General features: G+C 41.5%; 1 protein-coding gene across 2 annotated transcripts in view; it reads left to right on the plus strand.

Moving 5' to 3' along the window:
• The first annotated feature begins 102 nt into the window (after positions 1-102).
• TRIM5 (tripartite motif containing 5) overlaps positions 103-22,634 on the plus strand; it is a 27,847-nt gene continuing 5,315 nt past the window's right edge. The window contains exons 1-4 of one of the 2 annotated variants that reach the window (XM_023209626.1): positions 103-195; positions 9,640-10,123; positions 10,711-10,806; positions 11,452-11,682. In XM_023209626.1, the coding sequence (XP_023065394.1) occupies positions 9,701-10,123; positions 10,711-10,806; positions 11,452-11,682 (750 nt within the window). In that variant the 5' untranslated portion in view covers positions 103-195; positions 9,640-9,700. Of the gene's footprint in view, positions 344-9,639; positions 10,124-10,710; positions 10,807-11,451; positions 11,683-22,634 lie in introns of both variants that reach the window. The other variant, XM_023209625.2, reaches the window with a different exon arrangement.

Below are 22,634 nucleotides of genomic sequence, written 5' to 3' on the forward strand. Positions count from 1 at the left end.
TTCACAGGCTCCTCCTGTGAACAGCACAGCTACACAGCAGGCTGACTCATTCCGAGGGCGGGACTCAACCAGGCCCTACGTGGAGAAATGCCATTGGCCTGTAGTTTATCTTTCACTTTCCTGCCCCGGGTGTGAGCAAGAATTTCCTGCACTTCCTCTAGGAAAATTCCTTTGTGCAGATCAGGCCCCGGATTGGTGAGTGAATCCTAACCATGTCTTTCCTGGCCTGCCTTCACTCTTCTCCCCAGACTCACCACTTCTGCACTGGTGTCTGAAGGTATATTGAGTGACTTTGTGGAGGGCAGAAGAAGGAAGTCTTTGGGACAAAACTGAATTTACCTTGGTGAGTTTAACTTATCTGAAAAGCTATTCGGGATGGGGAAAAGACACAGTTCACAGACGTCCTGCTGCCAGAGCTGACTGAGGGGAATAGAGCTGCCTGGTGGGCAGGCAGATTTGAAAGAAGGGAGAGCTTTAAAGTGAAGCGCTTTGTTTCCTGGAAGGCTGGTTATTTTTCCACGCTGACTCTCTCCCCATCCCCTCCTTATTCTGTAATTTTTTACTGAACTTTGCTGTAGAGAGCCAGAATTCTCTCTTTCAGTGCCTTCTCCCAACAACGGCAAAGACAGGGGCCTTGGAACCCTAATGATTGAATGCCTATCAGTGGTCAGCTCTCATCACCTGGGCCTGTCTCTGTGGCATCACCTTGGTGGTGTGACAGCTGTCCAGCTCTGTAGCCTTGTCACTGTCACTGGTAAATGGAGTTATTTCCCTAGTTCATATTGGTTACAAAGATAATGGCAAAAAAAAAGGCAAGCAGCTTTTATTTCTTGCTAGGAGTGGAGAATAGGAGAACTCCTTCTCTAAAGCCCCCTCCCCCGAAACAGTGGAAAGCATGGGCTTTAAAAGAACTCTGCATGGGAAGAGAGAGGAGTGTTAGCCTGCAGGGTGGAGCTCCAGTTGTGCCACCTCTGTTTATAAACACGTCTTCATACAACCCGTGCCACAAAGTGGTGGAGATTTTCTTGTTTGCTGTCGGGGTGGGGTAACACTCTAGTGATATGTTAATGATCTCAAGGTAATGAGGGACTGTCTGTTCCAGTTTATACTGGTTTGGGGGTCTAATTTCCCCCTTGGATCTGGTCGGGGTGAAGATCTGGACCATGCTGAGCAGTCTGGCTTCTTTAAGCAGCTTTGTCTATAAATAAAGGGAATAAAGAAAAACTTTAAGAAAGATAACTTTCCCAGTTATTTCATCAGGGCTTCCCTGGTGACAGCATCTGTTTACCCTTACTAGGGCACCAAGGGAACAACTGGATTTCCTTAAAAATCATTAACCTTGCTCCTCCCTCTCCTTGGGCCGTATGTGCCCTGCAAAAGCAGAGCTTAGGTGAGATACAAAGAGCAGCAGAAGCATGTGAAAGAATACCCAGAGATGGCACCGTTTCTACCTTTTAATAAACAAAATGAATACTTGTGTAAACCAAAAATAAAATTCTGTCGCCCCTAGCCACCTGAATGGACTTTCTCAGCCAGGCTGCTCTTAAAATGTAACCTGAAAGACTGATTAAGGCCATGACAGGAAGTGGGAGTGGGACCTGACTCGTTATTTCTCTCCAGCACGAACTTCAATATAGACCCTAAGTCTGGTAAGAAACATTTCAGTCCATTCTCTCTGAAGCCTGATACCCTAAGGCTGCATCTGCACAGTAACAACTTTGGTCTCCACAGTTGCTTATCCGAACCCAATCACTTCCTTTCTATTGATCCCAGGTCTTTAGATAAAGACAATTGTCAACCAGAGTCTTTCTTAAATGTATTTGATTGAAGTATCTTGTCTCCTTAAAATATATGAAACCAAGCTACACCCCAACCAGTTTGGACACAAGTTCTTAGGACCTCCTGAGGGCTGTGTCATGGGGCATCGTCCCTCATATTTGGCACAGAATAAATCTCTTCAAAATATTTTACAGTTTGACCCTTTTCATCGACACTTGGTTGATGTTAATGATATCAGATGTCAGAAATGGTGTGATAACAGGATCCTGAGCCACATGAGAGAGGGAGTCTGTCTCATGGGGACCCTCTGTATTTAATTCCAAATGTCCTTCCCATGAAAGATATAGCTGCACTTAAGCGAATTCAAGCTTATATGGAAGACTGCAGGCAAAACTGTTTCCTCATCCCAACTTCCCTTCATCTGACCAAATCTTACTGCCTTAAGGTTGATTTTGGAGAGTTCACCTCTGCTTCATGTTTCCTTTCCCTGCTTCTGGTGATAAATCAGTGTTTGGCACCCGTCTTCTGAACTCATACAGAATACCTTTCTCATGGCATTGTAAACCAAATAAACGAACGGAAGGGGGCCTCAATCAATTTGGATGTTTATTTTGCCAGGGTTGAGGACATGCCTAGGAAAAAGGAACACAAAATCACGGGAACATCTGTGATTCATGCTTTTTCCAAAGGGGGTTTGAGGATTTCAGTATTTAAAGGGGAAAGAGAAAAGAAAAAAATGGAGGAGAGTCGATAAAAGAAGCAAAAGGTTACATTCTTTTGAGGCTTTAGCTAGCGTTAGCTGAATCCATAATTTACATGTTAAAGGAGGGCTTGGAGGAGTAATCAATTATGCACTGTCTCCCACTCAGTGAATCTGCGTTTTTACAAAAGATAAACAGGGAGTAGCAGAAACAGTCAAACATGCATTTGTCTCAGGTGAGCTGAGGGATGATTTATCCTCTGTCTTTGTCCCATACTAGTGAAGATAAGCTTGCTAATTGACATTGTCAGGGTGAAATTCAACAGATGTTCGTTTCAGAGTAAAGACCTTGGGTCCCACAAGAAATTTCCTTGTGAGCAGATTGTGAGGGAAGCCACCTGGGAGGTATGTAGCCCTCTATCTTTGCAGCTATCTGTTTAGGAACAAAATATTATAGAAGGTGGTTTTGCGTGGCCCAATTCCCAAGCTTTAGCATTCCCTTTGACATAGTGAGTTTGGGGCCCCAGACTGTTATTTTCCTTTCACACCATATATTTCAAGATTTTAGAATTGATTCAATAATCTTTGGCTTCTATTTTTTTATTTTGCTGGTATGGTGGGGAGTATACCTTAAATGGTTGTGATATTGTGAAATATGTTTGGTCTTCGTCACTGTTTCCTAGCATACATCTCCTACAATTCTTGAATCTGCAAAGTGGTAAGTGTCTTTTTGTATGATAATTAATCAATTGATGGCTGGCAGCCCCTCGGTAGCTTCAGGAGTGGGGGTCCTCGCCAGAAAGACTAAGGCAGAAAATGAGGGTTGGAACTTTCAGCTCCACCCACCAACCTCTGGGGAGAAGAGAGAGGCTAAAGGTTAAATTGTACTGATAGCCAGTGATTTAATCGATAATACCAATGTAATGATGCCTCCATGAAAACCTAAAAGGACAGGGTTCAATGAGGTTCCAAATAGCTGAACACTTGGAGGTTTCTGGAGCGTAGTGTGCCTGCTGAGGGCAGGGAAGCTCCATGCCCCTTCTCTCATGTGTCAGTCTATGCCTCTATCTGTATACTTTGTGATGTCCTTCATAATAAACCAGTACATATAAAGGGGAGAACCCTGACTTATAGCCAGTCGGGCAGAAGCACAGGTAAAACAAGCTGAGTCTTGCAGTTGGCATCAGAAGTTGAGGGGCAGTCTGTGGGCCCAAGCCTTCAGCATGTGGAATCTGATGCTATCTCCAGGTATAGTGTCAGAATTGAATTAGAAGACACCGCATTGGAGTTTGCTGCTGAAAGAAGGTCTCCTTCTAGTTTTGGGAAAAACCCTCGCAAATTTGATCACAGAAGTCTTCTGTGTTGATTGTTTACTGAGAGTATAAGCTATGCCGAGTTTCTGTGTTTCCTACACAGTACTATGGATACAGCTCTGACTGGAGGAACATCAGGTTTTTGGTCTTGGCGCTGATAGGATTAATGACATGGACACACGTGGAGTGATTTTAAGGAGCAAAAAGTTTAACAGGCAAGAAGGAAGGAAGGAAGAAGAAAAGAGCTCCCCCAAACAGAGACAGGGGAAGGGGGGATTTGGCAAAGAGAAAAACCTCTTGTGTGGTGGAAAAGTGGCTGCTTCTACTAGTGGCTGCTTCTACTAGGAGGCTGGAGGAGGTGGTGTCTGATTGCATAGAACTCAGGGGATTGGTTTGACCAGGCATGTCATTCATGTGACTGGCCCTCTCACCCTAGCCTTTCAATACGCAAATGCAGGGCACCACAATGTTTTACACATGGTGGGGATATGTGGTGGCAGCTATATTGCCAGGCACATGCTGGGGCAAGGAAGAAGATGGTGGGAATCACCAGGTTTGGATGGACCCAGTTTCTAATGGCCAGCATTTGCATATTACAACTTGCTGGCCCAGCTCTGAGAGCCGGGGCTTTTCTGCTAGACAAATGTTTCTGGAGCTGCTTTAAAACAAACGAAAACTTCCCAAGGACCCCTTTTCCTCTCTATCTGCCTAAAATAATTTCTTAATAACTCCTATAACAGTATTAGGTGATATTGCTTAGCAAATGAATCTCAGTACAATTTCATTTTTCCCACCTATGTATGAAAGGTGATGCCTTCCCATATAACATCAGTAATTTGCAGCTATATTATGCTTAGAGAAACAGTTTTACCCTGGTCACAGGAGAAGAAAATTCTGTCTATATGCATATTGCTTGGATTTTACAAAAACTTGTTATTGTCTTGTAGTGTCTTTGTTGCTTGTGTTTAGCTGTCACCTCTAGGACATGTTGGATTTACATTTTCATGATCTCAGATGCCAGAAGGTCCATGTGTAAGGTGCAATAACCTGACATGCATGGCAGGTTGCTGACCTGAGAGATACCAGGCAGATAATTGTGTTCCCATCTCAACCTCCCTGACTGCTGTGCAGCCCTTGGGTCACTGCTTAGATAGTGTTGGGGTTAGCCCCATGTGTGAAAATTCTGGTTCCTCTGCATATTCCTCTTACTATGTCTGTTATGGCAGCAGTTACTTTGACATGGGCTCCTTGTAATATCACATTAAATATAAATTTCACAGCCTCATGGCAGAAGGCAGTCTCTGTTCCTCTCTCCTGTAGGCTCTTGATGCATCTCAGTGCTGATGCAATTTTTTATGGAATAAAAGATAAATGGAGTCCTCACTCTCATGTTTGGATCACAACTTGAGTCATAAACAAGGCTAGACATTATCATATGATCTAAACCTCTGATCTTCTGATACAGGCCAATGTCCCTGAAGCATAACAGTATATGCTGTTGGCCCATTTTCAGTATCTAATACCACTGGATGGATTGTGCCTCCATCCCACCTTCATTCAGCCTTGTTCTTTATGGCCTTCACAGATGATGGGAGGAGTGCACAGTTTTTGTAGGTCTGAATTTATCTCCATATAGCCTTTATAACATTTCTGTCTTTTTCAGAGCAAGGGAAAGACTCATCAACTGTCTCATAGTGGAGATCTTTGTTTTACCATGAACCCTTGACAGCCAGCAACACATCAGTATCCATTAAGGTCTTCTCTTACCTTGTTTTTAGCTTTACAGCTCCATTTACCTGGAACTCCTGACAGCCCTTGATCCTAGATTGAGGCCACAGGGTCATTACTGAACCCAGGTCTGTCAGTCAACATCTCTGAGCCACCACTCTGTGATATTTCCCTGACTGAACACCAGCAGCAGTTTCCAATCTGATTTGCAGTTTCCCTTGTGGGAGATAATAGCCCTAAACTAGCCAGGTTCATGTAGTTCAGCCAGGGTATGCAGGACAGAAGAACCATGTGGCACAGCCTCCTCAGATGAGTTCTCAGTGAGAGTTCCTAGGGTAGTACAAGAGGTATTATCTCTATCATGTGAGTTTTTTAAGAAATGAAACTGGCTGGATGTGTGTGAAACTGCTGTAGGTTAGATAAGCTTAGTACCCCAAAGGACTGATTATCTTGTGAAAGTTCATGAGAACAGTTCTCAGGGACTTAAAAAAGGGACATACCTGGTTTGGTGGTGGAAAATGAGGTCTGTTCCTACCAACTGGAATTTAAGATCTATATACAGCCTTCCTAGTCCAAATCTGCTTTATATATCAGAATATATTTACTATCAATATATTATTGTACTATACTATTACTATATATTTCTATTACAGAATATATTGCTGTCAATAACAGCCTCATGTAGGCTAGCAAGACAGCTGACATTTCACTATTGTAACCCAATAAATTTCCCAGAAGAAAACAATACCAGAAGGATAAGCTAGTATCATCTTTACAGGAGAAAAGAGCTCAAGCCTGATATTAACCCTTTGTTCCCACATGTGTAGTCTAGTTCCCAACACTGTTCCTTTTATCTCGATTTATCTCTCACTCTCATTTGCTCTCCATTTCCTCCATCACCTTGTCCTGCAAGCTGTCATCAGCTCTCTCCTATATCCTAACTAATCTTCCCCCTTGCACACTAGATCTGTCTAACCTTTCGCAACCCATGCTCAAAGTTAATGATGTCCCCACTTCTGCTGATTGAGACTGATAACTTTAATGGACAGTTGACACTAATAATTTTTCCCCGTTCTTTTTTTTTCTTTTGAGACGGAGTTTTGCTCTTGTTGCCCAGGCCGGAGTGCAATGGCGCGATCTTGGCTCACTGCAACCTCCACCTCCAGGGTTCAAGTGATTCTCCTGCCTCAGCCTCCCGAGTGGCTGGGATTATAGGCATAAGCCACCACACCTGGCTAATTTTGTGTTTTTAGTAGAGGCGTGGTTTCTCTGTGTTGGTCACTGGTCTTGAACTCCCGACCTCAGGTGATCTGCCCGCCTCGGCCTCCCAAAGTGGTGGGATTACAGGCGTGAGCCACCGCGCCCAGTCTAATTTTTCGTCACTCTTAAGAAAGAGTTCCCAAATGTTATGTCATTTGGGATGTGTCACATTTTCTGATCCCTGTGATACTAAAAGTCTAACAGGTCTGTGCACAATATGCACCATAATAGGTCTGTGCACAAGAGGAAACTGGCAACTTAAAACCCTTAGATGTTGCATTTTCCATGAACAAGTTATTCATATATGTAATTTCTTCTACTAATACATTTGCCCTGTTCTCATCCTACATTTTCTCATATCATGCTTCAGTTAAACCTTTATGTTTTCAATTAGTAATTCTTGGATAACCCTTGCTTCGCTTCATTATTTGACTTCTCAAGAGCACTTACCTCTCTCTAGTAGTATTCATCATATCTGCTATTTTGTATATATGTGGCTGATCATTTAGTTTACTATAATGTTTTAGGTGAATGCCAAGTTTACAGTAGATTAAACACCACATTAATGTTTGTCTTGATTGTAGTCCAGTTGCTAGCATATAATCAATCTGCAACAATAATTTGTCAAATTGTGGCAGGCCAAGTTTCACTAATGCAGGCCTCCATAACAACTATTTCAGCACTAACTGAGTGTTAAGTGTTAAGTTACTTTTTTTTTTTTTTTTTTTTTTTTTCAGACAGAACCTTGCTCTGTTGCCTAGGCTGGAGTGTAGTGGTATGATCTCAGCTCTTTGCAACCGCTACCTTCAAGGTTGAAGCAATTCTCCTGCCTCAGCCACCCAAGTAGCTGGGATTATAGGCACCCACCACCAAGCCCAGCTAATTTTTGTATTTTTAGTAGAGACAGAATTTCACCATGTTGGCCAAGCTGGTCTTGAACTCCCTGCCTCAGGTGATCCGCCTGCCTCGGTCTCTCAAAGTGCTAGGATTACAAGCGTGAGCCACCACACCTGGCTGGTTAAGTTAAATATTAAAAGCTGAGGCCAGGCGCGGTGTCTCACGCCTGTAATCCCAGCACTTCGGGTGGCCGAGGCAGGCGGATCACAAGGTCAGGATTTCGAGACCAGCCTGGCCAATATGGTGAAACCCCGTTTCTACCAAAAATACAAAAATTAGCCGGGTGTGGTGGTGCGTGCCTGTGGTCCCAGCTGCTCGGGAGGCTGAGGCAGAGGAGTCACTTGAACCTGGGAGGTGGATGTTGCGGTGAGCCGAGATTGAGCCATTGCATTCCAGCCTGGGCAAAAGAGCAAGACTCTGTCTCAAAAAAAAAATAAATAAATAAAAGCTGATAGAGCCAGTGCCCTTATACAAAGGCTGGAATGTAATAGAAGCCCACCGAGAGTTTTGCCCAGACCTTTCCTGGGCCTTGAAGCATGACAAGGTAACGAAGGAATCGATTAGGACCTGTTTAGGATTAAAAAAGTTGTAGGGGGGTCTGAAGGAACTCTCCAAACCTTAATGATTTAGCAGGAGAGACAAGATAAGGGTAATCACCCCAGCACCTGGACCCATCTAGATTAAGTAAATTTACTGAGGCTCCAGAGGAAGGTCTTTAAAACTCAGACCTTAGTTATAGATTAGAAGAAGAAGTTAATCACTTATGTTTTTAGATGAATGCACAACTATACCTAGACATATAGCTTAGAAGGTATATAAGCTCTGGAAAACTTTGTAATTTTAGTCGGTCTGGCAATATTTTCTAGGCCTTCTCTGTGTATGCAGTTACAGAAATAAAAACTCCCTTCTTTCCCAGTAAATCTGCATCTTGTTATTGGGCCGCGAGAATAAGCAGCCGACCCTTCGTTTGGTCCAGGAACAAAATCATCTCATCTAATATTTTAAGACTTCTCTCTCAAGACTGATATCCATTTCCTCTGTGTTTCTAGTTTTCAAGTCTCTGACATGTGTGATCCACTGAGTATTTCTCTATCATTACTTTCTACACTATGTCCATACCCTTAGGCTCCCATAAATGTCCTTGGCAAACTTTCAGGACGAGACTCCCCAGAACCTTCCAGCTGTTGTGGATTCCTCTACTTCCAACCCCAATTACTCTGAGTATTAACTGAATATATGCCATTATCTCCATTTGTCATCAATTAACCAAAAGAGTAGCAAAGAGGCCACTGAAAGAGGACCCTGAATACGGGGTCATCTCAGGTCACCATATTGAAGATAAATAATTTTTGTAAATCACTTATTATGTCTATTTATAAATTGGATGAAACAGTCATTCACTCTGCTGATAATAAGAGCAATCATTGCAAATGTACAGTAAGTGATGAGATCTGTTACACTGCATATAAGGTAGTCAGAGCAGGTGTTTTTGATAATACAACATGTAAGGAGAGAATTTAATAAAATCATACTAAATCAGAGAAACATTTCATGCTGAGAGAAGAGCAAATGTGAAAGGCCTGAGGCATAAATGATTTGGTGATTGTAATATTGAGGATGTGTTTTGTCTTGGGAAAGAAAAGCCCTGAGAGATGATGGGTCACACAAAGATCTTGGTAGAAAAGACCTCAGTCTGTTTTCTATTCATTGAAAGTAAAGAAAAATGATAACCAATGCACAGATAAGAACAGAATTTGTCATATGACACGAACTGGGAGTAAAGTATTTAAGGTGATTATGAAAAGCCCTTATTACCAGTTAACCAAACATGTTTTCTTATTTCTCCCCTTTTTTTGTCCTTAACTATTTTCATCTTGCCCATTTTCTAATTGTGCACAATCAATATCCTTTCTATTTCTACCTTTCTTACTTAGTCCCATTTTAACCTTCCCAATCATGCAGGGATCTGTGAACAAGACGAACCTCAGCAGCCAGGACAGGCAGGAGCAGTGGAGCAGCTGCTATGGCTTCTGGAATCCTGGTTAATATAAAGGAGGAGGTGACCTGCCCCATCTGCCTGGAACTCCTGACAGAACCCCTGAGTCTGCACTGCGGCCACAGCTTCTGCCAAGCGTGCATCACTGCAAACCACAAGAAGTCCATGCTATACAAAGAAGGAGAGAGAAGCTGCCCTGTGTGCCGGATCAGTTACCAGCCTGAGAACATACGGCCTAATCGGCATGTGGCCAACATAGTGGAGAAGCTCAGGGAGGTCAAGTTGAGCCCAGAAGAGGGGCAGAAGGTTGATCACTGTGCACGCCATGGAGAGAAACTCCTACTCTTCTGTCAGGAGGACAGGAAGGTCATTTGCTGGCTTTGTGAGCGGTCTCAGGAGCACCGTGGTCACCACACGTTCCTCATGGAGGAGGTTGCCCAGGAGTACCACGTAAGAGACTGGGATGGAAGGAAGAGAGGGCAGAAAATGGGACCTGATGGAAAATTTTCACTTTGCCTTTGACATTAATTGTCTTGTCATCATAGACCTGAGGCCTGGGATTATTTTTTTCGTGCTACGCTTAACTTCTGAGGCTTGAAGGACGGTTTTTTGCATTTCATCCAATTACTGGAGAATAATCCTAGAGTATATATTCCTGGCCAGGAGTAAATATTTTGTACCTTGGGTTAGATGGGTAGAGATTTGGTGTCCAAGAAAAGCTCTGATTACCCCTTTCAGCAGGAGAGTAACTGGAGTGGGTTGAGATACAAGTTCTTTCCTTGCTGCAGGATCAGATTTTTCTTCTAGGACAAAAAGAATCAGTCTACTCGTGGTGAGGAGATGGGGAGGTCTATTACGTGAGATGTAGGGAGCACATTCGCCAATGTAAGTTTTCTCCCAAGTCATGGATTCTCATTGCCATTCTCACAGTTTCTGCAAATTTGTTTCTTCTGAGATCAACCTGATTTCACGTTTATACTCTATCTAGGTGCTGGGAAAGCTCATAGCTTGACTATGGTGTGATTCCTTTCCCACAGGTGAAGCTCCAGACAGCTCTGGAGATGCTGAGGCAGAAGCAGCAGGAAGCTGAAAAGTTGGAAGCTGACATCAGAGAAGAGAAAGCTTCCTGGAAGGCAAGAGGATGTGGTTCCCGAAGGAGTTAGCTAGAAATCTGGGCAGGACCATGGGAAGGAGCTTTTTTCCTGTTTATTCCCTGACACTTGATAAGTCCAGATGTCATTTGATTAGTCCTCTTCATTCTTTCCCTGATAGGGTGTGGTGGCTGGGGAGTAAATATGCCACAATGAACACAGACATCTGTAGGGAGCTGTTTACATGAAGGATCTCTCTGGTGAGGATGGCTAGTGAATCCTGCATTCTATTTTTGTGCTACTTTCTGAGTCCATGACTCTACTTTAGGAAGACATTTGGCGGTGGCTCATGATTCTTTCCTCAATGTTCAACTTTTGTCAGGGAGTTTGAGCTTGGGCTGATATAAGTAATACAGGCAGGCATGAGTGTCCCGGACAACTGTGTGAAAGGCAAGCTACATCCAGGTAACCCATTTTGACTCAGAATGAACCTCAACATATCCATTCAAGGTCATTGTTTTAAAATATCATGAAGGAAAAGAAATAGGAAAATCAGCTTTCCTAAGACCTACTCTCCTGCTACTGTGTCCCACCTTGTGAGAACTCCCCAAAAGAAACAGTTCTTTTTCTGACTAACGCCTCTGCCTGGTAGACTGAGTGCCCCTTTCTCTTTTCTCATCTCTGAAGATTCAAATAGACTACGACAAAACCAACGTCTTGGCAGATTTTGAGCAACTGAGAGAGATCCTGGACTGCGAGGAGAGCAACGAGCTGCAGAACCTGGAGAAGGAGGAGGAAGACATTCTGAAAAGCCTTACGAAGTCTGAAACTGAGATGGTGCAGCAGACCCAGTACATGAGAGAGCTCATCTCAGATCTGGAGCATCGGTTGCAGGGGTCAATGATGGAGCTGCTGCAGGTAAAAAGTGGAAAGAAGCCTGAGCATTAAGATTAAAGAAAAGTGAAGGCTATTTCCTTTTCTGTGTTGCTGTGCTCTTTCTAATATTAACAATGTTCCCTGCAGGACCGCTTTTCTGAATCAGTTGCTGACGTTATAGGAATAATTGAATGTAGAAGTAGCAAGAGATAATCGCATTTTTATTAATTTATCCAGAGCAGTACACAAATTTGACATAGTAGAGATGATCAATTAGCTCTAGTTATGTTTGATGGGTTCCTGTTCTCTGTAATCCAGTGTTGAGCCCTTATCAGTGCAGTTTTCATTGCTTAGCTTAGCCACTGGCAAACAAATACATGTCAAAATACAAGATGCTTTTTATTGTTTCCCTTCATGAAATTAATTGAGACTTTTCCTCTTTATTTTCTGAAAAAAAATAAGTAACTGCTATCACTTCTTCTTTATATGCTGAATAGAATTCACTAGTAAAGGTCGGGCACGGTGGATCACGACGTCGGGAGATTGAGACCATCCTGGCTAACACGGTGAAACCCCGTCTCTACTAAAAATACAAAAAATTAGCCGGGTGTGGAGGCAAGTGCCTGTAATCCCAGCTACTCGGGAGGCTGAGGCAGGAGAATGGCGTGAACCCAGGAGGCGGAGTTTGCAGTGAGCCAAGATGGTGCCACTCCACTCCAGCCTGGGTGACAGTGCAAGACTCCATCTCAGGAAAAAAAAAAAAAACGAAAACTGCTCTCATCCCAATTTTCATGATGTTAACTATAATTGTTAACTATAATTGCCACATTGTGCAATAGAGTTTTTAAAGATAGTCTTCTTTTCATTCTGAAGTTGGTATCCTTTTACCAACATTGGCCTGAACTCTCCCTACACCCCAGCTCTTGGAAACCCGTCTTCCACTCTCTACTTTTATGAGCTCAACTATTTTTTACATCTACATACTAAGTGATATTATACAGTATTTGTCTTTCTATTCCTGACTTGCTTTACTTAAAGTTCTCCATGGTGTGAGATAGTCTTCTGCATATGGCTATCCAGTTGTTCCAACACAGTGTATCGATGAGACTGTCCTTCCCTCAATGAATGCTGTTACCACTGTCAAAAACTAACTGATTATAAAGGTATGAATTTTTTTCTGGGTTACTATACTGTTCCATTGGTCTATGTGTCTGTTTCTAATGTTAGCACTGTACTGTTTGGATTACTATAGCTTCATAATATATTTTGAAGTCAGGTATGATGCTTCTAGCATTATTCTTTTTGTTCAGGGTTTCTTTGGTGATTTAGGGTCTTTTCTGGTCCCATACAAACTTGAGGGTTTTTTTTTTTTTTAATCTATTTTTGTAAGGAATGTCAGAATTTCAGTAAGGATTGCATGGAATCTGTAGATTACTTTGGGTAACATGTACATTTAAGGATATTACAACTAGACTAGCACCATATTACAACTCATCATTACAGCAGCCTTAGAGCAGGCTTATAAGAGGTCCTAAAGGGAGTGCTAAACATGAAATAGAAAGAACAGCTGATACCAAAAAAAACACACTAATGCACATACCCTACAGACAATATAAAACAAGTACACAATCAAGTCTACCTAACAGCCAACGAACAGTATAATGTCACATATCAATACTAACCCAGAATGTAAATGAGCTCAATCCCCTACTTAAAAGACATAAAGTGGTAAAAGGAATAAAAAGATAAGACTCAACCCTGTCTGCTGTCTTCAAAAGACCCATCATGTAATGACATGTAATGACACCCACAGGCTCAAAGCAAGGGAGTGGAGAAAGACCTAATGGAAATGGAAAACAAAAAGGAGCAGGAGTAGCTATTCTTATATCAGATAAAACATACTTTTTAAACAATGACAACTAAGGACAAAAAAGAGCAAACATGATTAAAGGGTATCATTCAACAGGAAGACTTAACCATCTTAAATATATATGCACCATAGGTGGGAACACTCAGATTCACAAAACAAACTTTTCTTCACCTGAGAAAAGACTTAGATGACCTCACAATAATACTGGGAGACATCAACATTTCACTGAAAGCATTAGACAGATCATCAAGGCAGAAAACTAACAAACTCTGGACTTAAACATGACCCTTGACCAACTGGATCTAATACACATCTACAAAATACTTCATGAAACAACCACAGAAAATACATTTTTTTCATCTGGACCAGAACATATTCTATCATCAGTCACATGTTGAGTCATAAAGCAAGTCTCAATATTTATAAAAAAAAGAAACAAAACTGGCCAGGCGCGGTGACTCACGCCTGTAATCCCAGCACTTTGGGAGGCCGAGGCGGGTGGATCACAAGGTCAAGAGATCGAGACCATTCTGGCCAACATGGTGAAACCCCGTCTCTACTAAAAATACAAAAATTAGCCAGGTATGGTAGCGGGCACCTGTAGTCCCAGCTACTCAGGAGGCTGAGGCAGGAGAATGGTGTGAACCCGGGAGGCGGAGGTTGCAGTGAGCCAAGATCTCACCACTGCACTCCAGCCTGGGCGACAGAGCCAGACTCCATCTCAAAAGCAAAACAAAACAAAACAAAACAAAAAAAGCTGAAATCATACCAAGCACACTTATGAACTGCAGTGCAATAAAAATAGAAATCAATATCAAGGAGACCTCTCAAAACTACACAAATACATGCAAATTAAACAACTTGCTCCTTAATAACTCCTGAGTGAATACTGACATTAAGGCAGGAATCAAAAAATTATTTGAAAACTATAAAAATAAGAACAAAACTTACAAAAATCTCTGACATGCAGCTAAAACAATTAAGAGGAAACTTCATAGCACAAAGCACCTTCATTAAAGAGTTAGAAAGATTTCAAATTAACAATCTAACTTTCCATCTAGAAGAATGAGAAAGAAAAGAATGAACCATTCCTCGAAGGTAGCGGAAGAAAATAAATAAGTAAAACTGGAGAAGAACTGAATAAAATTGAGGCACAAAAACCCATGCAAAAGATTACTGAAGCTAACAGTTGGTTCTTCAAAAGAATAAACAAAACTGGGTTTTCAAATTTGTTGTTTCCTATGTTTATGTCTGTACGTTTGCAGAAGGACATAATTTAGTTTCTGTGCACTGGCTTTGTTTTCCAAGATTCTAGGCATACTGTCTGCTATGGTTCAAGGGCAAGCTTGCTGCTTCAGCATTCAGGCAGGGTGGCCCAGAGTCAGGAGGTGACCAGGCCTGGCAGCTGACTCTACGGGGTTGGACCTATAGCCTGGGTCCATGACAGTGAGCCTAGAGCCTGTATCTCTGGGGCTATCCTGAATCCTCAATTCACAGGTCTTGATCTGATACTGCAGCGGGCCTTGAGCTAAAGTTAGCAGAATCTGGCCAGTTCATGGGCTCTGATCTGGCACTAGGGTCCACTGGGAGTGGACCTGGATCCTAAGTATACTGGAGCCCAGTCTAGACTCTCTAGGTCCTCTGGAGCCTGGGTCAACAGTGACCCTCCTGGTGCTGGAGCCAGTGTTTAGTCTGGGTTTGCTAAGGCGAGTCTGGAGCCCAAGATCACAGGCACTGACCTTGGTGCTAGAATAGAGAAGCTGATTGTGCAGGTGCTATCCTAGAGCGTAGGTCCACAAGTACAGACCTGGGTCCTGAGGCCTCGGGGGCTGGCCTGGAACAAGGATACACAGTGGCAGAGCTGGAGCTGGATGCAATCCAGCAATGTGTTCTATTTGGACAGGCTTTGCATTCAGTGTGCTGGAGCAGGCCTGGATTCTGAGTCTGCTGGCTTGTGGACTCACAGAATCAAACCTGGAGGGTAAGGCCATGGGGGACTGGCCTGGCACTGAACAGGCCTGGAGCCTGTGTTCTCAAATACCTACCTGGTGTTTGCGGCCAAGGGTGCTGAGCTGGCACTGTAGTGGGACTGAAGCCTGGAGCCATAGGGGATGCTGTGGTGTTGGGTGGGCCTGTGTCATGTGTCTGCAGGAGCTAGGCTGAAGGATGTGTCTGCAGGTACCCATGATGACTAATACTGTGGAAGTTGGTGTGATGCTGTGGCATACTTAAAGCCTGGGGCCACTGGGGAAAGCCTGAACCTAGGCCACGCTAGAAGGCTGATTCTGTGGGGGCTGACCTGGCACCAGGGCCAGTATGCACCCTGGGGTAAACCTGGCTCTGGGGCAGGATTATAGACTGAGTCCATTGTGCAGGACTTGAGCCTGAGGCTGAGGGATACTGTGTGGCATAGGGCTGGGCTTGGAGATTCGGTCCGTGGGTACTGGCCTGTATATGCAGGGACTGAACTGAAGGCTAGGTTCAGAATTGTCAGCCTGATAACTAGGGATACAGGGCTAGATCTGGTGCTGGTATGGGCCAGAAGCCTGTGGCCATCAGGGCCTGAGGTCAGCGTGGCTGTGGAGCCAATCTGGAGCCTGAAGCTATCGGACTGTCCTGAAACTGAGAATGGTCCTACCACTGAGGGCAACCTGCCATTTAGATGGCCCGTAGACTGAGTCCACTGCACAGATCTGGAGCCTAGGGCTGTGAGATACAGCCTGGAGGCTTATCCGTAGATACCAGTCTGGAGTCTGGTGCCTTCAGACCTGCCAGATGGGGTTTTACTAGATTGAGCCCAGTGTTACGGCCTGAGGTAACTTTTGGTGCTGATTTTCCCCTCTTTCTCCTTGTGGGGGTTTCCTCTCACATGTTATGCTGCCTAGAGTTGTAAGAGGGGTGAAATGGAAAATGTAAAACTGTCCTTCCTACATTCTTCCATGAGTGTTTTTCTTATTTCTGTGCTATACCCAGATGCTGTAAGCTCCCACCCTATTTCTTAGTTCTGGTGAGGTGTTTTAGTTCTTGGATGGTGGTTTAAATTGTTTTTGCGGGGAGACAACTGCTAGAGACTCCTATGATACTATTTTGCTGACACCCATCTGCAATTCCTTTCCTTTCCATCTACAGCACACACACTTATGTCTCCTCTTTTATTCCTGATTTTGGTGATTTTGTCTTCTCTCCCTTTTTTTGTCCTTTCAGTTATATTTGGTCAATTTTATTAACTTTTACGAGGTTAAAAAGGCTTTTTGCTACATTGATTTTTATCTTTTTTTAACCTTTCTATATCGTTTCTGCTCTGATCTTTATTATTTCATCTTTTTCATTGAGTTTTTTGTTGTTGTTCCTTTCCTAATGTCCTAAGGTGAAATCTTAGATACTGTGAAATCTTTTTTTTCTGATATAGTGTTTATTAACTGAATTGTTTTAACTGTATCTCATACATTTTAATTTTTGAGTTTTCATTCAGCTCAGTGTATTTTCTAATTTTCTTTGTGATTTTTTGGTTTTCTCTTGGGTTTTTCAGAAAAGTAGTGTTTAATTTTAAAGCATTTAAGAATTTTTAAAATGTTTCTTCTGCTGTGGATTTCAAATCCCATTCCTTGGTAATCAGATAACTTGTTGTATCATTTGTTAATGCATTAAAACTTACGGTATGGAACATAACATGAGCAGAAAAATGTTTTATATGCATTTGAAAAGAATATGTATTTTGCACTCATTTGGTGAAATAATCTAAAGATGTCCGTTAGGTCAAGCTAACTGATAGTGTTTTCTTCTATATCCTTTATGGTTTTTATACCAGCCTTTCAATTAATTACTGAGAGTAAATTATTGAAATCTTCACCAGTTGTTACTGAGTTGTCTGTTTTCCATTTTTTAATTCTTTATATATTGTTTTCAGTATTTTGAAGCTCTGTTGTTAAGTGAAGATACACTAATATTGTTATTTCCTCTTGACATATTGAACCTTTCTTTCATTATGAAATATTCCTGTTATTCTCACTTAGCAGTTCTTTCCTTACAGTACCTTTGGTCTAATATTAATATATCTACTTGAGTTGTCTTATGGTTAAAGCTTTCATAGTATATATATTTTATTTCTACTTTGGGTTTATTTATGCCTTTGAATCTAATATATGCTCTTCTGTAGTTAGTGATAACTGAATCTTCTTCTTTGCCCAGTCTGTCTGATGGTCTCTGACTTTCCATTTGGGTTTTCATTATCACATTTAATGCAATTATTGATACAGCTTTACTTAAATTTACCATTTTGCTATTTGTTTTCTATATTTCTGCTGTCTTTTTTGATGTTGTTATTTTCTATATCCTTAACTGGCTTCGTTTGTGTTAAATAAATATTCTCCAATGTATATTTTTAGATTTTTCTCTTTTTCAGCTGTATGACACTAGTGTTCTTCCTAGTGGTTGCTTTAATGATTACAATATGCATCTTGTCCTATCACAGCCAGCTTCTGATTAATGGTAACTTAATTCCAGTAAAATACAGAAACTTTCCTTCAATATTGCTTCATTTTCTTCATCTTTGGTTATCATTTTGTCATATATCTCACATGCACATATGTTATAACCTACTAATATAGTATTGAGTTACTTTGTAATAAACTTAATGTCTTTTGAAGTTATTAAGAAAATACTTTGGGAAATAAACTATAGCTTCTTTTATCTTAACTCACATTTTATAGTATTACCATTTTGTTTAGGTTTTGAGTAAATCTTTGGAGGAAATTAATTTCAACTGAAGAAAATTTAAAAAATATTTTTGGGAAGAAATATTTATGGGAAGAAATATTTTGCAAGGGCTCACACCTGTAATCCCAGAAATTTGGGAGGCTGGGGCAGGTGGATCACCTGAGGTCAGGAGTTCAAGATCAGCTGGCCAACATGCAGAAATCCCATCTCTACTAAAAATGCAAAAATTAGCTGGGCATAGTGGCACACGCCTGTAATCCCACCTACTTGAGAAACTGAGGCAGGAGAATCACTTGAACCTCGGAGGCAGAGGTTACATTGAGTTGAGATGGTGCCACTGCACTCCAGCCTGGACAACAGAGCCAGACTCCGTCTCAAAAAGAAAAAAGAAAAAAAAGGAAAAAACATTTTTTCTTCCATCTTCCAGCAACAAATTCTCTCAGTCTTCATCTGAGAAGATTTTTTCTTCATATTTGAAGAAAATTTTTGCTTTATATGGAGTTTGGAGTTGACAGTTTCTTTTAGTGCTTTCAATAAGTCAATCTAGTCTTTTCTGTCATCTATTATTATTTAGATGAGAAGTCAGCTATTAACTATATTGAAAGCATTCTTTATATAATGATTAATTTTTCTCTTGCTGCTTTAATTTTTTTCTTTGCTTTGATTGTAGCCTTTGGAATTTTTTCTATGATATATGGATCTCATTAGTTATTTAACTTGGGATTCATTGAACACAGATGAATATATTGATATAGATGAAATATTAATTTTTATAGAATTTAAACTATTTTTCCCCAATTATTCTTTTCTACTTGAAAATGTAGCAACATACATGTAATAGGTCTTAAAACAGGTTTTAGAAATCTTTTCCTCTCTTCTTTCCTTCTGGAAGACCTATTACATGTACATTGCTACATTGCTACATTGTGACATCTGACATGTCTTTGAGGCTACTTTTATTGTTTAAGTCTTTTTTCTCTCTGTTCTTTAAATGAGAAAATTTTTATTGATGCAGCTTTTCAGGTTCAACGACCTTTTTGTGTGCTGTGGAGCACTTTTAGCAAATATTTCATTATTGTTATTTTACTTAAAATTTTCAGAATTTTTATTGCCTTATCATTTCTCTTTCTTGAGCGTATCTATTTTTTTGAATCATTGTTTTTATATGTCAATCATTTAAGCATAGTTCTCCTTAGTTTTTTAACCTATTTGCAATAGTTGCTTTGAAGTCTTTATCTTCTAGTTCCAACATCTGGGGCCACTTGAGGATATTTTCAATTTATTGTTTTGGGGGTTTTGTGTGTGTGTGTGTGTGTGTGTGTGTTTTAAATCCCCCTGAGCTGTGGTGTTCTATCTTGTTCTATCTTGTTTCTTTGTATGTGTATACATTTCTTTTGTAAATGAAATATATATATATATATATTTGTAAATTTAGTTATTTATTTCTTAAACAGATAGTACATCCCCATGATTTAATATTCACAATGTTCAAAATCTCCTCCTTACCCCGTAGTTAACTGAGCTCTGCCCCCCAAAGACAACCAATACTGTCAATTTATAGTGTACACTTTCAGAGAGATTTTATATATATATATATATTTTTTAGACAGAGTCTCACTCTGTCGCCCATGCTGTATGTAGTAGTGTGATCTTGACTCACTATAGCATTGACCTCCTGAACTCAAGCAATCCCCTCACCTCAGTCCCCAGAGTAGCTGCGACCACAGCTCCACACTACCATGCTCACCTAATTTTTGTATTTTTTGTAGAGATGGGATTTCACCATGTTGCCCAGGATGGTTTCAATCCACTTGCCTCAGCCTACCAAAGTCCTGGGATTACAGGAATGATCCACTGCAGCTGGTCAAAATGTACAGTTTTGTTACTTTGTAGTTTCTGAGACTTCCCATCCTCTAGTCTCTACCCAGCAAGAAGTGTTCCTGTATCTCCATTTAGTTACTTCCATATGGTTGCTACTGTCTCTGCTGTGTTTAAAGAAAACTCAAATATAAATTTTAAGTTTGGCATCCTAGCTTTGCCCTGTGTGTCCATGTATCTTTGATTTGCCTCTAATCTCGAATAGAAGTTATATTCAATCCCCTCAAGGCAGTAAGGCTTCTGTCCTCTCCTGATGAATCTGTGCTTGGGTTAGTGAGATTGCCCAAATTAATTCAAAGTTAAGGCTGTTTTAAAATCTGCTACAATTTACTCACTGATATGTTGTTTCACTTATCCTTTCCATATGTGTGTGTCTTTAGCATGGCCAGGGTTGCATATAACTTACTTCTAGTTAAGTTAATATATGTAATTCCTGTTGTTTCCAGCCACAGTGCATTAGTGCTTTTAAGATGGGCATCTGGGCTGGCACGGTGGCTCGTGCCTGTTATCCAAGCACTTTGGGAGGCAGAGTCGGGCGGATCACCAGGTCAGGAGATCGAGATCATCCTGGCTAACACGGTGAAACTTTGTCTCTACTAAAAAAATAAAAATAAAAAATTAGCTGGGTGTGGTGGCGGGAGCCTGTAGTCCCAGCTACTCGGGAGGCTGAGACAGGAGAATGGCGTGAACCTAGGAGGCAGAGTTTGCAGTGAGCCGAGATTGCGCCACTGCACTCCAGCCTGGGCGACAGAGTAAGACTCCATCTCAAAAAAAAAAAAAAGATGGGCACCTAATCCAACGCAGACAAATGCCACACAAGCTTAAAAGTTTTTTATGTTAAAACTTAGAAGTTCTCCTTTCTCCTGGGGTTTGTATCAAGAGAGTTACATTTCCTTCATGTACAGAGAATAAACTCAATGTAGAGGAATAAGTAGAATTTGGAGAAGGACATTGATCACATTTTTGTTTTTTGTTTTCAGATGGAGTCTCACTCTGTCGCCCAGGCTGGAGTGCAGTGGCATGATCTTGGATAACTGCAACCTCCGCCTCCTGGGTTCAAACAATTCTTGTGCTGCAGCCTCCCAAGTAGCTGGGATTATATAGGCATGCGTATTTTTTGAAGAGACAGGATTTCACTGGATTGGCCAGGCTGGTCTCGATCTCCTGACCTCAAGTGATCTGCTCGCCTTAGCCTCCCAAAGTTCTGGGATCACAGGCGGGAGTCACTGTGCCTGGCCCATAGACCGGATCTTGATGACAAGGTTTGAGTTTCAAAATTCGGCTATGACTGAAGTTGTAATTGCCCTTTCCAAAATCCTCTTCACCATTTAATCCAGTTTTATTTGGTTTATGTTACATATAACATAAAAGTACTAATACAAAAAAGCAAAACTATCTGATTGTATGTGTAGATCCAGCTATTGGCTTTGTTCTTGAAAAAAAATCTATGTGGAAAAGTTTTGTCAGGCATAAAGGAGACCAAAGACATTTCATTGGTACATATCTGCTAAAACAAAACAATATTTGTGATAAAGAGGAGTAGATGACCTAAAACCATTAAGAATGTAGCCTAGCTGGGTGCAGTGGCTCACGCCTGTAATCCCAGCACTTTGGGAGGCTGAGGCAGGCGGATTGTCTGAGGTTGGGAGTTCGTCACCAGCCCAACCAACATGGAGAAACCCATCTCTACTAAAAATACAAAAAAATTGGCTGGGCGTGGTGGCACACACCTGTAATCCCAGCTACTCAGGAGGCTGAAGCAGGAGAATCGCTTGAACCCAGAGGGTAGAGGTTGCGGTGAGCCGAGATTGCACCATTGCACTTCAGCTTGGGAAACAAGAGTGAAACCCTGTCTCAAAAAAAAGAAAAGAAAAAATAGAATGTAGTCCAAACTGACCTGGTAGAGACTAGAGTTCAGAGTAAATGTAGTTTTTAAGACAATGACTGAGTAGATATTAGTAATATTATGGACAATGTGGTATAAGAGAGAAGACAGTATGGTTGGGGTTATATAATAAAAATTCTTAATTGTTGATCCTTGTTGCTCCTTCACTACTGAATGCATTAAACTGCATTTAAGTGACAAACCTGGGTAAAATTAGAGAATGGGAAATCAATTGCACATATGTGTGTCAAACTTAAGGAAGTAAATGAAGTCAGTTACAGTTCATGTCTAAAATGAAGAAAGCAACCTTAAGAAGTATGTAGGCTGGGTGTCGTGGCTCATGCCTATAATCTCAGCACTTTGGGAGGCCGAGGCAGGTGGATCACTTGAGGTCAGGAGTTCAAGACCAGCCTGACCAACATGGTGAAACCCCGTTTCTACTAAAAACACAAAAAATAGCCAGGCATTGTGGTGGGCGCCAGTAATCACAGCTACTCGGGAGGCTCAGGCAGGAGAATGGCTTGAACCCAGGAAGTGGAGGTTGCAGTGAGCTGAGATCAGGCCACTGCTCTCCAGCCTGGGCAACAAAGTGAGACTCCTTCAGAAAAAAAAAGAAAGAAAGAAAAAGAAGAAAGAAAGAAAAAA

The sequence above is a fragment of the Piliocolobus tephrosceles genome, chromosome 13 (assembly GCF_002776525.5).
Source record: "Piliocolobus tephrosceles isolate RC106 chromosome 13, ASM277652v3, whole genome shotgun sequence".
In the NCBI taxonomy this organism is placed as follows: Eukaryota; Metazoa; Chordata; class Mammalia; order Primates; family Cercopithecidae; genus Piliocolobus; species Piliocolobus tephrosceles.